Source organism: Somniosus microcephalus, chromosome 9 (assembly GCF_052327205.1).
Source record: "Somniosus microcephalus isolate GS21.2 chromosome 9, FLI_Smic_1.0, whole genome shotgun sequence".
In the NCBI taxonomy this organism is placed as follows: Eukaryota; Metazoa; Chordata; class Chondrichthyes; order Squaliformes; family Somniosidae; genus Somniosus; species Somniosus microcephalus.
In genome coordinates this window covers 238,234,045-238,249,976 of record NC_140995.1, presented here as the reverse complement: position 1 = coordinate 238,249,976, position 15,932 = coordinate 238,234,045, and the positions used below count along the sequence as shown (strand labels likewise).

Here is a 15,932-nt window from a genome sequence, read left to right as displayed (position 1 = left end):
GGTCTTGTTGCACTTCCCCTTCTCCCAATCTACTGCCATTCAGATAATAATCTGCCTTCCTGTTTTTGACACCAAAGTGGATAACCTCACATTTATCCACGCTATATTGTATCTGCCATGCTTCTGCCCAATCACCCAACCTGTTCAAATCATACTGGAGTTTCTCAGCATCCTCCTCACAGCACACACGCCCACCCAGCTTTGTGTCGTCTGCAAACTTGGAGATATTACATCTAGTTCCCTCATCCAGATCATTAATATATATTGTGAATAGCTGGGGGCCAAGGACCAATCCCTGCGGTACCCCAGCAGTCACTGCCTGCCACTCGGAAAAAGACCCGTTTATTCCAACTCTTTGCTTTCTGTCTGCCAACCAGTTCTCCATCCAAGTCAATACCTTGCCCCCAATCTCATGTGCCTTAACGTTACACGCTAATCTCTTATGCGGGACCTTATCGAAAGCCTTTTGAAAGTCCAAATACACCACATCCACTGGTTCTCCCTTATCTATTTTACCAGTTACATCCTCAAAAAATTCCAGTCGATTAGTCAAGCACGATTTACCTTTTGTAAATCCATGTTGACTTTGTCCGATCCGGTCACTTTTTTCCAAGTGCTCTGCTATTACATCCTTTATAATGGACTCTAGCATTTTCCCCACTACCAATGTCAGGCTTACCGGTCTGTGATTCCCCGTTTTCTCTCTACCACCTTTTTTGAACATTGGGGTAACATTAGCTACACGCCAATCCATGGGTACTGTTCCAGAGTCTATCGAATTTTGGAAGATGACCAGCAATGCATCTACTATTTCTGGGGCCACTTCCTTAAGTACCCTAGGATGTAGATTATCAGGCCCTGGGGATTTAGCGGCCTTCAATCCCATCACCGTTTCCCTACAAATACTGATTTCTATCAGTTCCTCCCTTTCATTAGACCCTATGTTCCCTGACATCTTTGGGAGGTTATTTGTGTCCTCCTTTGTGAAGACAGAACCAAAGTATGTATTGAATTGGTCTGCCATTTCTTTGTTCCCCGTTATAAATTCCCCTGATTCTGACTGCAAGGGCAATACGCCTGACTTCACCAATCTTTTTCTCTTCACATATCTATAAAAGCTTTTACAGTCAGTTTTTATGTTCCCTGCAAGCTGACTCTCATACTCTACTTTCCTCCTCTTAATTAATCCCTTTGTCCTCCTTTGTTGAATCCTAAACTGCTCCCAATCCTCAGGTTTACTGCTTTTTCTGGCCAATTTATATTGCCTCTCCTTGGACCTTATGCTATCCCTAATTTCCCTTGTTAGCCACGGTTGAGTCACCTTTTTTGTTTTATTTTTATGCCAAACTGGGATGAACAAATTCTGTAGTTCATCCCTGCAATCTTTCAATGTTTGCCATTGCCTATCCACCGTTAACCCTTTGAGTGATATTCCCCAATCAATCCTACCCAACTCGCACCTCATACCATCGTAGTCTCCTTTATTTAAATTCAAGACCCTAGTCTCTGAGTCAACTACTTCACTCTCCATCTTAATGAAGAACTCTATCATATTATGATCGCTCCGACCCAAGGGGCCTCGCGCAACAAGATTGCTAATTAATCCTTTCTCATTACATAATACCTAGCCTAAGATGGCCTGATCTCTAGTTGGTTCCTCGACATATTAGTCCAGGAATTCCTCCTCCACAGTATTGTTACTAATTTGGTTAGCCCAATCTATATGTAGATTAAAGTCACCCATGATAACTGCTGTGCCCTTATTGCACGCTTCTCTAATTTCCCGTTTAATGCCATCCCTGACCTCCGCATTACTGTTTGGAGGTCTATATACCACTCCCACTAATGTTTTCTGCCCCTTGGTATTTCTCAGTTCTACCCATACAAATTCCACATCATCAGAGCTAATATCTTTCCTTACAATTATGTTAATCCCCTCTTTAACCAGCAATGCTACCCCACCTCCTTTTCCTTTTTGCCTATCTTTCCTGAATATTGAATACCCCTGGATGTTGAGTTCCCAGCCTTGGCCACCCTGGAGCCATGTTTCCGTAATCCCAATCATATCATATTCGTTTACCTCTATTTGCGCAGCTAATTCATCCACCTTATTACGAATGCTCCTCGCATTAAGACATACCAGTGCTTCCGACATGTCTTCCTTTTTCCTCAACCAAGGATTCCCCTCTACAGTGATTGACACGGCCCTTAACCATGTCTGTTCTATCACCTGCACTTCTGCCCTCACCCCTGCCCCTCCCTCCCGGAACCACGATAGAGTTCCCCTTGTCCTCACCTTTCACCCCACCAGCCTCCATATTCAACGGATCATCCTCCGCCATTTCCGCCGCCTCCAGCGTGATCCCACCACCAAATGCACCTTCCCCTCACCTCCCCTTTCAGCATTCCGTAGGGACTGCTCCCTCTGCGACACCCCAGTCCACTCCTCTATCGCCCCCAACGCCCCTTTCCCTTCGCCCGGCACCTTCCCGTACAAGCGCAGGAGATGCAACACATGCCCTTTTACCTCCCCACATCCCACTGTCCAGGGCCCCAAACACCCCTTTCAGGTGAAACAGCGATTTACTTGTACTTCTTGCAATTTAGTATACTGTATTCGCTGCTCACGATGTGGTCTCCGTTACACTGGGGAGACCAAACGCAGATTAGGTGACCGCTTTGCAGAACACCTTCGTTCAGTCCACAAGGGGGACCCCGAGCTACTGGTTGCCTGTCACTTTAATTCACTGCTCCACTCCCACTCAGGCCTCACCGTCCTCAGCCTCTTGCATTGTTCCACGGAAGCTCAGCGTAAGCTCGAGGAACAGCACCTCATGTTTCGATTAGGCACTTTGCAGCCTTCTGGATTCAATATAGAGTTCAATAATTTCAGATCATAACCCCGGCCCCTATCATATATATATATTTTATTCACACTTTTGTTCTGTTCTTCTCTCCCACATGGCAGCTGCCTTCCATTCTGCCAGCGCAATTTACACTTCATCTAGAGCCATCCTTTGTTTCTTAACCTGTCCCATTACCATCTCCTTTTGCCTTGAATATCTCTTAATGTCTCTCAATGTCTCTTAATCTCTCCTGCCTTCTATCCTATTACAGGCCTTCCCTTTTGTTCTTTCATCCCCTCCCCCATTTCCCAGCCACTACACTTGCTTAATAATCTGTTCCATTTCCTGCTTTTTTCCAGTTCTGACGAAAGGTCATCGACCTGAAACGTTAACTCTGTTTCTCTCTTCACAGATACTGCCTGACCTGCTGAGTTTCTCCAGCATTTTCTGTTTTTATTTCAGATTTCCAGCATCTGCAATAATTTCTTTTTGTACACTTCAAAACTGTAAGGTGCTTCTTTCTAGAACTTGAAGAGTGTGATGCTGCTGAGCAAAGAGTTGGAAGATATCAGCCATCACCCGAAGAGGTTGTGGACACTGTTTTCAAAAGTCCTGCTTTTAAAAGAAGTATGATTGCAGAGCATCATGCCTATGTGCAAGCACTGTGGACAGCCTCCCAGCATGTGCAGCACCTTAATGGTTAATTGAAGGAGTCCACACTCATCATAAGGAATAACTTTACACCACTGGAGGCCACCCTGGAACATGTGCCAGTTTGGCAGTTCGAGACAGACCTGCAGTGGATGTCCGACAGTACAGAGGTTTTTTTCACTCATTCTTGGGATGTGGGCATTGCTGGAAAGGAGGGCTTTCACTGTCATCCCTAGTTGCCCTGAGAAGATGGTGATGGGCCGCCTTCTTCAACCGTAGCAGTTTGATAAAACTGAGTGGCTTTCTAGGTCTCTTCTGAGGGAAGTTAAGAGTCAACCACATTGGTGCAGAAATGGAGTCACATATAGGCCAGACTGGGTAAGGGTGTCAGGTTTCCTTTCCTAAGAAACATTAGTGAATCAGTTGAGTTTGTACAACAATACAACATCTTCATAGTCACTTTTACTGATACCAGCTTTTTATGCCCCGATTTTTTAAACTGCATTCAAATTCTCAAACTGCCATGGTGGGATTTGAACTCGCGTTCTCTGGATTATTAGTCGAGGTTGGCTGGATTACTGATCCAGTAACATAACCACCACACTACCATATATTTGTCACCACTATACTACCGTACCCCTGTCTTGGAGCAGAACAAGCTTTCTTTCTGACAACTCACACTGCTGCCATAGAGGCTTTGGATGCCAGGTCGAAAGAACTTTTCTTTATGTGCTTTCTCTCACAAATTTCTCTGGTGCTATTGATGATTCCTGCCTGCTTGCAGAGTCAGACAACCAGATTGGTGCAGCAAATAGATAGGGGCTGTCAAGGAGTCACTCACCTGCAGTCTGCTGTCCTGCAGTTCAGTGGAAATGATAAGTCCCAGCCCTATGGGAGTGGCACAGATGCAATGGGAGCAGTACATGTTTGCATCTCTTAGGATGTTAGCAAGTCTACACATCCGCTCCTCCAAATGAGGTTGAAAAGGCCATCCAACAACTGAAGAACAACAAGGCCTCAGGAGCAGATGGAATCTCCGCCGAGGCACTAAAGCATGATCGAGAAGCATGATTGGCGCGAATACATGAACTCATTTCTCTTATTTGGAAGGAGGAGAACATGCCAGAGGATCTCAGAGATGCCGTAATCGTGACCACCTTCAAGAAAGGTGACAAGTCCGATTGCGGGAATTACAGAGGAGTTTCCCTGCTGTCTGCCACAGGGAAAGTCATCGCAAGAATCCTCCTCAACTGCCTTCTCCCAGTGGCTGAAGAGCTCTTTCCAGAGTCGCAATGCGGATTCTGCCCATTAAGGGGCACAATGGACATGATCTTTGTATTGATTTCTTTGTGAGTTCAATGATGAGACATTTATGAAAGAGAATGAGTTTTAATCTAAAGTCTGTTCAACTCTTTTATACAGCTTTTACAGGAGACACGATGCTGTGATGCATCTAGAACGAAACCGAAACCAAAACTAACTGCCTTGCTTCTCGGTCACATGCCCTCTGCTGATCAGGCACAAGCAATCAATACATGCAATCATGCTATTAAGGCATCATAATCGAACAGGCAAATAACATCACTATTTGCTGATATTACATCTCCTTTTCTTAAAACAAAAGTATTTTACTTTTAACTAACAACATGTTTTCTTTGTATTAATCTGCATTTTAACTGTAACACTTAATGAACTTACATTATCATTATCATGATCAAGGTTTTTTAACCTTGCTTTGTGTGTTCACATGAAATATGTCAATACACTAGAACTTGAAGAAAGAATAAGATAACATTACTCCCTCCTATAACAATAAGTCCTTAAATTTGCTCAATGAGTCTCTCAGGAGGCTTCACGTGTCTTGAGGATTTTCTGATTGATTGTCCTTGAATCTGAGTTGTTGCCTCAGATGATTGGTTCTCAGCTGTGTGATCAGGTTGTTCAACAGTATCAGTCTCTTGACCTGCTGTGGCTGGTCCCATGAGAAGATCTCGACGATTTCTTCTCAGAACAGCACCCTCATCTGTCTGAATGGTGTATGATCTTGGTTGAACTTCACTCAGGACAGTTCCCTTCTGAGTCCATGTGTTTGTTTTGTCTTTGAACCTTACTTGGTCACCAGTGTGGAGTTCAGGTAGGTTTTGTGTTCCTCTGTCATAGTAGTACTTTTGCTTTTCTTTCTGTTGCTCTTTGAACTTCCTCACTTTCTCCCCCTCTTTTGTTTTCAGGAGGTTCTCCGGGATGGGTAGGTTTGACCTTAGCCGACGTCCCATCAGGAGTTGGGCTGGTGACATACCACACTCGAGCGGCGTTGTGCGGTATACAAGCATGCTCTGGTAGAAGTCAGTTCCACTGTCTTTTGCCTTGTACATCAGTCTTTTCACTGTCTGGACCGATTTTTCCACTAGTCCATTGGACTGTGGAAAGTGAGGACTTGACGTTGTGTGGACAAAGTCCCACTCTTTGGCAAAGTGTCAGAAACTTGCATTGTAAAACTGAGGTCCGTTGTCTGTGAAGACCTCGCTTGCCACGCCATGTCTGGAGAATATGGCTTTCATACATGTTATCACAGCATCTGCAGTGGTGGTGTGCAGTCTACAAACCTCTGGATACAGGGAGTAATAGTCTGTGACTACAAGATAGTCCTTCCCTTGACATACGAATAGGTCAGCGCCTACCTTCTGGTAAGGTCTGTCTGGTGCTGGGTGTGGCTTTAGTGGTTCTACTGGATTGCTTGCTCGATATTTCAGGCATATTGTGCAGTTTGACACCTCATTTGTCACATCTTGGTTGATTCGTGGCCAGCACATCACCTCTCGTGCTCTTTTCTTACACTTTTCGATTCCCAGATGTCCTCCATGGATCTTTTTTAGCATCTCTCTTCTCAGACTCTGTGGGATAACTATTTTACTTCCTTTGTAGATGATGTCTTCGACCACTGATAGTTCCGCCCTGCAGTTCCAGTACTCTGCTATATCAGGTGAGCAGTCTTGCTTCATGTTGGGCCATCCATCCAAGATGCTTTTTCTCAGTCGTCTCATTGTTTCATCTTTGTTTGTCTCAGTCTTTATGAGCTCCATTTTTGCATCTGCTATGGGCAGTGCACTTGTGATCATGTCCACGTAGGCGTTCACTTTGTCATCCATTGTGGTGTTTGCGGGCTCACTTGGGTCTACAGCTCTGGACAACGTGTCTGCTGTATACATCAGCTTACCCGGTGTGTACGCAACATTCAGTTCATCATAGACTGTCTCTCCTTCGCTTTCCACAACGAGGACTCTCTTTACCAGGTTCAGTCTCTCACAGGCTTTTAAACCTAGTATGGCTTGCACATCCTTTGGCACCATGATTAATGCTAGCGTGTGCTCTCTGTCCTTGTGTGTTACTTTGACAATGCATCTCCCTTTCACTGGTATATCAGTACCTGAGTATCCTGTCACTTTCACTTTGATTCCATGTATCTTTGGTCTGGGTCTAATTTTCTTAAAATCAGTCTCTGATATCACATTAACTTGTGCTCCAGTATCCAATTTAAATGGAATGTGTATGTCATTCACTTTTAGTGTCAACATCCAGTCTCTTTCTTCTTTTTTGTTTTCAGACACAACATCTACATAGAACTCCTCTATGTCGCTTTCATCTACTGTATGGACCTTGCTTTGTTGCGCTTGGTTCTTACAGCAACGGGCATAATGGTTGTGCTTGTTGCAACTATTGCATGTTTTACCATATGCTGGACACTTTTTTGGTGGATGCTGTGTACCGCATCGACTACATGACTTTCGATTGTCCCTTTCATTTTCGTTCGCTGGCCACGCTTCTTTTTTCACATTGGCGCTCGTTTTGTTAAACGGTTTGTATCCGTTCTTTCTCACTGCATCCACGTTGCAGCTATTGTCACTGAACAGCTCCTTTGCCTGCAACTTCACAGTCTCTGTAGCCCTACACAGTGCTATGGCTTTTCCCAGGTCTAGATCTTGCTCTCTTAGCAGTCTTTCCCTTAGACCATTATCTGGAATACCACACACCAGTCTGTCTTTTATCAGCGAGTCTGTCAGTCCCCCAAATTCACATGATTTGCTTCTGTTTCTCCGTTCAGTCACATACTGATCAATAGTCTCACCCGTTTTCTGAACACATGTGAAAAATCTGTGCCTCTCAAACGTCACGTTACGTTTAGGTATGCAGTAGGCTTCAAACTGTTCCATTATTTTATCTAGTTTCATTTTGTCTCCATCAGCAGCGAATGTGAAGTTATTATACACCTCCAGCGCTTCATCACCCACGACATGTAAGAACAGTGACGATTTCCTTTTATTACTTTTCTCGTCAGCTCCGATTGCCGCTAAATACAACCCCACACGTTGTTTGAATCTCCTCCAATTTTCAGCCACATTACCTGTTAACTGAAGCGTCGCCGGTGGGTGTAATCCTTCCATTTTTTCACTTCGTTTGCTATTCTCCAATGGTAAGCAACGATGTTCTCTTTTGGCTTGCTAATTTGTGGAGAGCTGATTTAACTTCAGTTTTTTCTCTTCATCTCTTTCAGCCACTTCTGACACCATGTATTGATTTCTTTGTGAGTTCAATGATGAGACATTTATGAAAGAGAATGAGTTTTAATCTAAAGTCTGTTCAACTCTTTTATACAGCTTTTACAGGAGACACGATGCTGTGATGCATCTAGAACGAAACCGAAACCAAAACTAACTGCCTTGCTTCTCTCGGTCACATGCCCTCTGCTGGTCAGGCACAAGCAATCAATACATGCAATCATGCTATTAAGGCATCATAATCGAACAGGCAAATAACATCACTATTTGCTGATATCATTACAATCTTCACCGCGCGTCAAATACAAGAGAAATGCAGGGAACAGCACCGACCGCTGTACATGGCCTTATTTGACCTCACAAAGGCCTTTGACACTGTCAACCGTGAGGGATTATGGAGTGTCCTCCTCAAATTCGGCTGCCCTCAAAAGTTTGTCATCATCCTCCGCCTGCTTCACGACGATATGCAAGCTGTGATCCTGACCAACAGACCCAATTTACGTACGCACATGGGTCAAGCAAGGCTGTGTCATCACACCAACGCTCTTCTTGATCTTCCTTGCTGCAATGTTCCATCTCACCCTCAGTCAGCTCCCCGCTGGAGTGGAGCTAATCTACAGAACAAACAGGAAACTGTTCAACCTCCGTCACCTCCAGTCCAGATCCAAGGTCGTCCCATCCTCTGTCATCGAATTACAGTACGCAGACGATGCTTGCATCTGCGCACACTCGGAGGTCGAACCATCGTCAACACCTTCACCGAAGCGTCCGAGAGCATGGGCCTTACACTAAACATCTGTAAGACAAAGGTCCTCTACTAACCTGCCCCCGCCACACAGTACTTCCCCCCGATTAGCAAAAACCACGACGAGGCCTTGGACAATGTGGACCACTTTCCATACCTCAGGAGTCTACTGTCAACAAGGACAGACGTCAATGACGAAGTCCAACACCGCCTTCAGTGTGCCAGTGCAGCCTTCGGTCGCCTGAGGAAGAGAGTGTTTGAAGACCAGGACCTTAAACCCGGCACTAAGCTCATGGTCTACAGAGCACTAGTGATTCCCGCCCTCCTGTATGCTTCAGAGACATGGACCATGTACAGCAGCTTCTGAGTCTGCATTGTCTTTGATAAAGGAGTTGTCTGAATGTTTTTAAATTCAGGATTAAGGGAGCGGTGAAGGATGTAACAAGGTGTGTTTAGCAGAGGGGCTCTGCGTCATAACTTTGGTAGAAGAGCCACGGACAGCCGGATAAAATGGTAGAGGAGCAGAAGAAAGCACGCAGAAATATAATAATCTGCTCCTCTGTTCTTACATACTGCTATATCTGTATCAACTGAGTTTTTCTTGTTTCTGCAAAGATTGCAGTTTTAATGATATTGATAGTTATTACCAGCAAATTTTAATTTGTACTAATAGAATTAAGATGGTAGAATGAAGTTAATTAGGAATTCAATTCTAATCCTGCAAAGTAATTGTAATTAAATCTGATTACGGGATTCGATTCTGAAATGATCTAAAATCTAAATAATGTCAAATGGTTTACTGTGCAAATGAATAATATCAGAATTCACTAATTGATTATTAATATCTTTGTGTGGTTGTTCTACAATTTGGTTTCTAGGTGAGAATATCTGGATAATTCTTGATGGCCCAGTGGATGCTATTTGGATAGAAAATTTAAATTCCGTACTGGATGACAACAAGACATTAACTTTGGCTAATGGCGACCGTATTCCCATGGCTCCTTCCTGCAAACTATTGTTTGAGGTACACAACATTGAGAATGCATCTCCAGCCACAGTGTCCAGAATGGGGATGGTCTACATCAGCTCTTCTGCTCTCAGCTGGAAGCCAATTTTGAAGGTAAGAGCCTCAGTACACATGAAGAAGATGCTTTTGATGCTCAATAAGTATCTGTGATGCTTAGGGAGAACTTGTGTTAGTATAAACTAGGTGAAACAACTTCTGGAAAGAGAGGAAGAGCAGCCAAAAGGCATGCTTCATGTTGTAAACAATGACACAGATAGAAGTACATGTGAGGTAAAAACAGAAAATGTTGGGTTTCCCATCCAATCAGCGGTAGTGGCCGTAATGTGGACCCGCACGATTTTAGTCTTGATTTCAGCGCTACAATTGCTGCTCATTGGCTGAAGGCTCAACAGGTGGACTAATATTGGGGCCAGTCTAATTCCCAGTCATGTGTGGCACAGGCTTTATTCAGTATTAAAGGGGAGGTGCATTGATGTTACAGTACCTCATTGTTAAGCCAGTTGGAACTGCAGCTAATTTGTGTAATCTCTCCTCATAACTTAACCCTTGAAGTCTGGGTATCATTCTGGTAAACCTACGCTGTACTCCCTCCAAGGCCAATATAGCCTTCCTAAGGTGTGGTGCCCAGAACTGCTCACAGTACTCCAGGTGTGGTCTAACCAGGGTTTTGTACAGTTGCAGCATAACTTCTACTCCCTTGTACTCTAATCCTCTAAATATAAAGGCCAGCATTCCATTAGCCTTTTTGATTATTTTCTGTACCTGTTCATGACATTTTAAAGATCTATGTACCTGGACCCCCAGGCCTCTTTGGACCTCCAATGTTTTTAGCTTTTCACCATTTAGAAAGTACCCTGTTCTATCCTTTGTTAGATCCAAAGTAGATGACCTCACATTTGCTTACATTGAAATCCATTTGCCACAGTTTTGCCCATTCACTTAATCTATCAATATCCCTTTGTAATTTTATGCTGTCATCTACACTGCCTACAATGCCGTCTGTCTTTGTGTCATCAACAAATTTGGATATATGACTTTTTATGCCATCATCTAAGTCATTAATAAACACTGTGAATAGTTGAAGCCCCCAACCCAGATCCCTGCAGGACACCACTAGTCACATCCAGCCAATTTGAGTACCTGCCCATTATCCCTACTCTCTGCCTCCTGCTGCTCAGCCAATTTCCTAACCAGGCTAATAATTTGCCCGCAATTCCGTGGGCTTCTACCTTAGTTAATAATCTCTTATGTGGGACTTCATCAAATTTAACAAATCAGTGCTGACTTGCATTTATTAGCCCCTACTTTTTGAAATGGCAATTAATTTTGTCCTGGATTATCCTCCCCGTTAATATTAGCTGGAATTTTCATGCTGCCTGCGTGTTGGATTGGAGGCAGGTCAGGAGTAAAAGTGGAAATAAGTTGGAGCAGGATGGGAACCTGCTGTCATCCTGCTTCCTTGCACCTTTAACTTGGGCGCGTTTGCCAGCGCGGCAGCGACCTGAACTGCAGAGGCGGGTGACCTAATTTAGATCATTATTAGTTTGTAGTCAGACCCTTAACCATGTTTTTAACTATAACATTTGAATTTCACTGAATGATCACGGGAATCACGCAGCTCAAGAACCAAGTCTGTCAAGTGGAAAGCAGAAGTTCAGTGGCCATTGATCGAGGTCATCAATGCAGAGCATGGAAAGCATAATAAATACTGCCACCTGACACCTCCTTACTTTCCTAAGGGAAATGCTGTTGCTGAGTGCATTTTCAGCGCAGATTTAGGTGTCTACACTTTGCAAGTTTTTTGTGCAAATTCAGTAACCACTGTCACTTCATTGCTACTACCTATTACACCATTGACAGATTGCTTCTCTGATCGCTACTTGACCTGCCATCTATTACATAAACATGGGTGCCGTTTATACTGTCTCAGCTTGGTCCTCCGAATCGAACCAGGATGAGCCCCAACACCAGCAGCAGCAGCAGCAGCAGGCATGCCAGCAGCAGCAACAACAACACCATCAACCTTCTCCTCAACAACCTGATGCTCCACAGGACAGAGGGCATCAGTGCAGGGCTGCACCGTGCCGGAGGCGATACCCCCAACACAGGGTTTACAGGCAGAGGATGAGCTTCTGCAACATGACTGAGCAGCAGTGCCAAAGGAAGCGCAGGCTATCACGCCAGGTCGTCACAGACATTTGCACATTGCTGGAGCAAGACCTGCAGCCCAGAGGACCTGGTGGACACACCTTACCAGTGGCTGTCAAAGTCACCAGCGCCCTCAACTTCTTCACCTCCTTCTAAGGATCTGCAGCAGACATTTGCGGCGTCTTGCAATCGGCCACCCACAGATTCATCACACAGGTCACCGATGCCCTGTTTGACAAGTCAGCCAATTATATTAACTTTGCCACTGATGCGCCAGTGTTACGCAGCGGGCAATGAGCTTTGCCACTCTGGCTGGCTTCCCACGGGTGCAGAGCATCATGAACTACACACATGTGGCAATCAGGGCACCCCATCATCACCCAGGAGTGTTTGTCAACCGCAAGGGCTTCCACTCCCTCAACGTGCAGTTGGTCTGCAACCATAGGAAGATCATCGTGCATGTCACAGAATCACAGAATCACAGAAACCCCACAGTGCAGATAGAGGCCATTTCGGCCCATCGAGCCTGCACCGACACATATCCCACCCGATCCCCATAACCCCACGTATTTAATCCCCCCTAACACTGTATGTGTATGCCAAATTCCCTGACAGCTGTCATGACTCTTTCATCATGCATGAGGCACCCTCCCTCAGCTCTTCCCACCCCCAAACAGACTTTCCGGCTGGCTGCTTGGAGATAAGGGCTAGCCACTGACTATTGGCACCATGGGTGGTTCTGCTGCGCAAGACGGGAGGAAAAAGAGCGGGAGAGCTATAGTGATAGGGGATTCTATTGTAAGGGGAATAGATAGGCCGCAAACGAGACTCCAGGATAGTATGTTGCCTCCCTGGTGCAAGGGTCAAGGATGTCTCGGAGCGGCTGCAGGGCACTCTGGAGGGGGAGGGTGAACAGCCAGCTGTCGTGGTGCATATAGGTATCAACGATATAGGTAAAAACCGGGACGAGGTCCTAAAAGCTGGATATAGGGAGTTAGGAGGTAAATTAAAAAATAGGACCTCAAAGGTAGTTATCTCAGGATTGCTACCAGTGCCACGTGCTAGGCAGAGTAGAAATAGAAGGATATTTCAGATGAATACGTGGCTAGAGGAATGGTGCAAGGGGGAGGGATTCAAATTCCTGGGACATTGGAACCGGTTCTGGAGGAGGTGGGACCAGTACAAACTGGACGGTTTACACCTGGGCAGGACCGGGACCCATGTCCAAGGGGGAGTGTTTGCTAGTGCTGTTGGGGAGGGTTTAAACTAAAATGGCAGGGGGTTGGGAACCTGTGCAGGGAGACAGAGGAAAGGGAAGCAAGGATAGAAGCAAAAGACAGGAAGGAGAAAAGCAAAAATGGAATGCAGAGAAATCAAGTGTGTAAATCAAACAGGGCCACAGTAAATAATAATTCTAAAAGGACTAAGAGTGTTAAAAAAAACAAGCCTGAAGGCTTTGTGTCTTAATGTGAGGAGCATTCGTAATAAAGTGGATGAATTAGCTGCGCAAATAGATGTAAACGGATATGATATAATTGGGATTACGGAGACATGGTTCCAGGGTGACCAAGGCTGGGAATTCAACACCCAGGGGTATTCAATATTCAGGAAGGACAGGCAAAAAGGAAAAGGAGGTGGGGTAGCATTGCTGGTTAAAGAGGAGATTAACACAATAGTAAGGAAGGATATTAACTCTGATGATGTGGAATTTGTATGGGTAGAGCTGAGAAATACCAAGGGGCAGAAAACATTAGTGGGAGTTGTATACAGACCCCCAAACAGTAATGCTGAGGTTGGGGATGGCATTAAACAGGAAAGTAGAGATGCGTGCAATAAGGGCACAGCAGTTATCATGGGTGACTTTAATCTACATATAGATTGAGCTAACCAAATTAGTAACAATACTGTAGAGCAGGAATTCCGAGAGTGTATACGGGATGGTTTCCTGGACCAATATGTCGAACCAATTAGAGATCAGGCCATCTTAGACTGGGTATTATGTAATGAGAAAGGATTGATTAGCAATCTTGTTGTGCGAGGCCCCTTGGGGCGGAGCGATCATGATTTGATAGAATTCTTCATTAAGATGGAGAATGAAGTATATCTGTTTACATGGTGGCCATGGCGACAGCAGAGCTACTGGTCTTGATCATCAATGTAATATTTTATCATATTTTCAGTTATCACTTTCCACTTTAATTCCTGTACCACACTCCCGTGTGTAAGTTCATTCCATACGTGGCTGCTGTCAACCTCGATTTGTCTGTGTGGTTTACCGTCTCCTTTACATTTGATCGATTTGTTGTTATCTGCTGCCAGAAGTTTAAAATAGGGTCATGAATTTAAATACAGGAAACTACGATGATATGAGGTGCGAATTGGCTAGGATGGATAGGGGAACGTTACATGAAGGGTTGATGGTGGATAGGCAATGGCAAACATTTAAAGATCACATGGATGAACTACAGAATTTGTTCATCCCTGTTTGGCATAAAAATAAAACCAAAAAGGTGGCGCAACCGTGGCTAACAAGGGAAATTAGGGATAGCATAAGATCCAAGGAGCGGACATATAAATTGGCCAGAAAAAGCAGCAAACCTGAGGATTGGGAGCAATTTAGGATTCAGCAAAGGAGGACAAAAAGATTAATTAAGAGGAGGAAAATAGAGTATGAAAGTAAGCTTGCAGAGACCATAAAAACTGACTGTAAAAGCTTCTATAGATATGTGAAGAGAAAAAGATTGGCGAAGTCAAGCGTAGGTCCCTTGCAGTCAGAATCAGGGGAATTTATAATGGGGAACAAAGAAATGGCTGACCAATTAAATACATACTTTGGTTCTATCTTCACAAAGGAGGACACAAATAACCTCCCAGAGATGTCAGGGAACATAGGATCTAATGAGAGGGAGGAACTGAATGAAATCAGTATTTGTAGGGAAATGGTGTTAGGGAAATTGACGGGATTGAAGGCCGATAAATCCCCAGGGCCTGATAACCTACATCCTAGGGTACTTAAGGAAGTGGCCCTAGAAATAGTAGATGCATTGCTGGTCATCTTCCAAAATTTTATAGTCTCTGGCACAGTTCCCATGGATTGGAGGGTAGCTAATGTAACCCCACTATTTAAAAAAGGTGGTAGAGAGAAAAGGTGGTAGAGAGTAAGCCTGACATCGGTAGTGGGGAAAATGCTAGAGTCCATTATAAAAGATATAATAGCAGAGCACTTGGAAAACAGTGACAGGATCGGACAAAGTCAACATGGATTTACAAAAGGTAAATCGTGCTTGACTAATCTACTGGAATTTTTTGAGGATGTAACTGGTAGAATAGATAAGGGAGAACCAGTGGATGTGTTGTATTTGGACTTTCAGAAGGCTTTCGATAAGGTCCCGCATAAGAGAATAGCATATAAAGTTAAAGCACATGGGATTGGGGGTAAGGTACTGACTTGGATAGAGAACTGGTTGGCAGACAGGAAGCAAAGAGTTGGAATAAACGGGTCTCTTTCCGAGTGGCAGGCAGTGACTAGTAGGGTACCGCAGCGATCGGTGCTAGGACCCCAGCTATTCACAATATATATTAATGATCTAGACGAGGGAACTAGATGTAATATCTCCAAGTTTGCAGACGACACAAAGCTGGGTAGGCATGTGAGCTGTGAGGAGGATGCCAAGAAGCCCCAGTATGATTTGGACAGGTTGGGTGTTTGGGCAGATGCATGGCAGATGCAGTATAATGTGGATAAATGCGAGGTTATCCACTTTGGTGGCAAAAACAGGAAGGCAGATTATTATCTGAATGGCAATAGATTGGGAGAAGAGGAAGTGCAATAAGACCTGAGTGTTCTTGTGCACCAGTCGCTGAAGGTAAGCATGCAGGTGCAGCAGGCGGTTAAGAAGGCAAATGGTATGTTGGCCTTCATAGCAAGAGGATTCGAGTACAGGAGCAAGGATGTCTTGCTG

The 15,932-nt window shown here is 44.5% G+C and overlaps 1 protein-coding gene across 1 annotated transcript in view; it reads left to right on the top strand.

Moving 5' to 3' along the window:
• Nucleotides 1–15,932, top strand: part of LOC147113152 (dynein axonemal heavy chain 8-like) — a 1,456,516-nt gene that overhangs the window by 606,929 nt on the left and 833,655 nt on the right. The window contains exon 23 of the mRNA XM_085998053.1: nt 9,674–9,915. Coding sequence (XP_085854179.1) covers nt 9,674–9,915 — 242 coding nt within the window. The remainder of the gene's footprint in view (nt 1–9,673; nt 9,916–15,932) is intronic.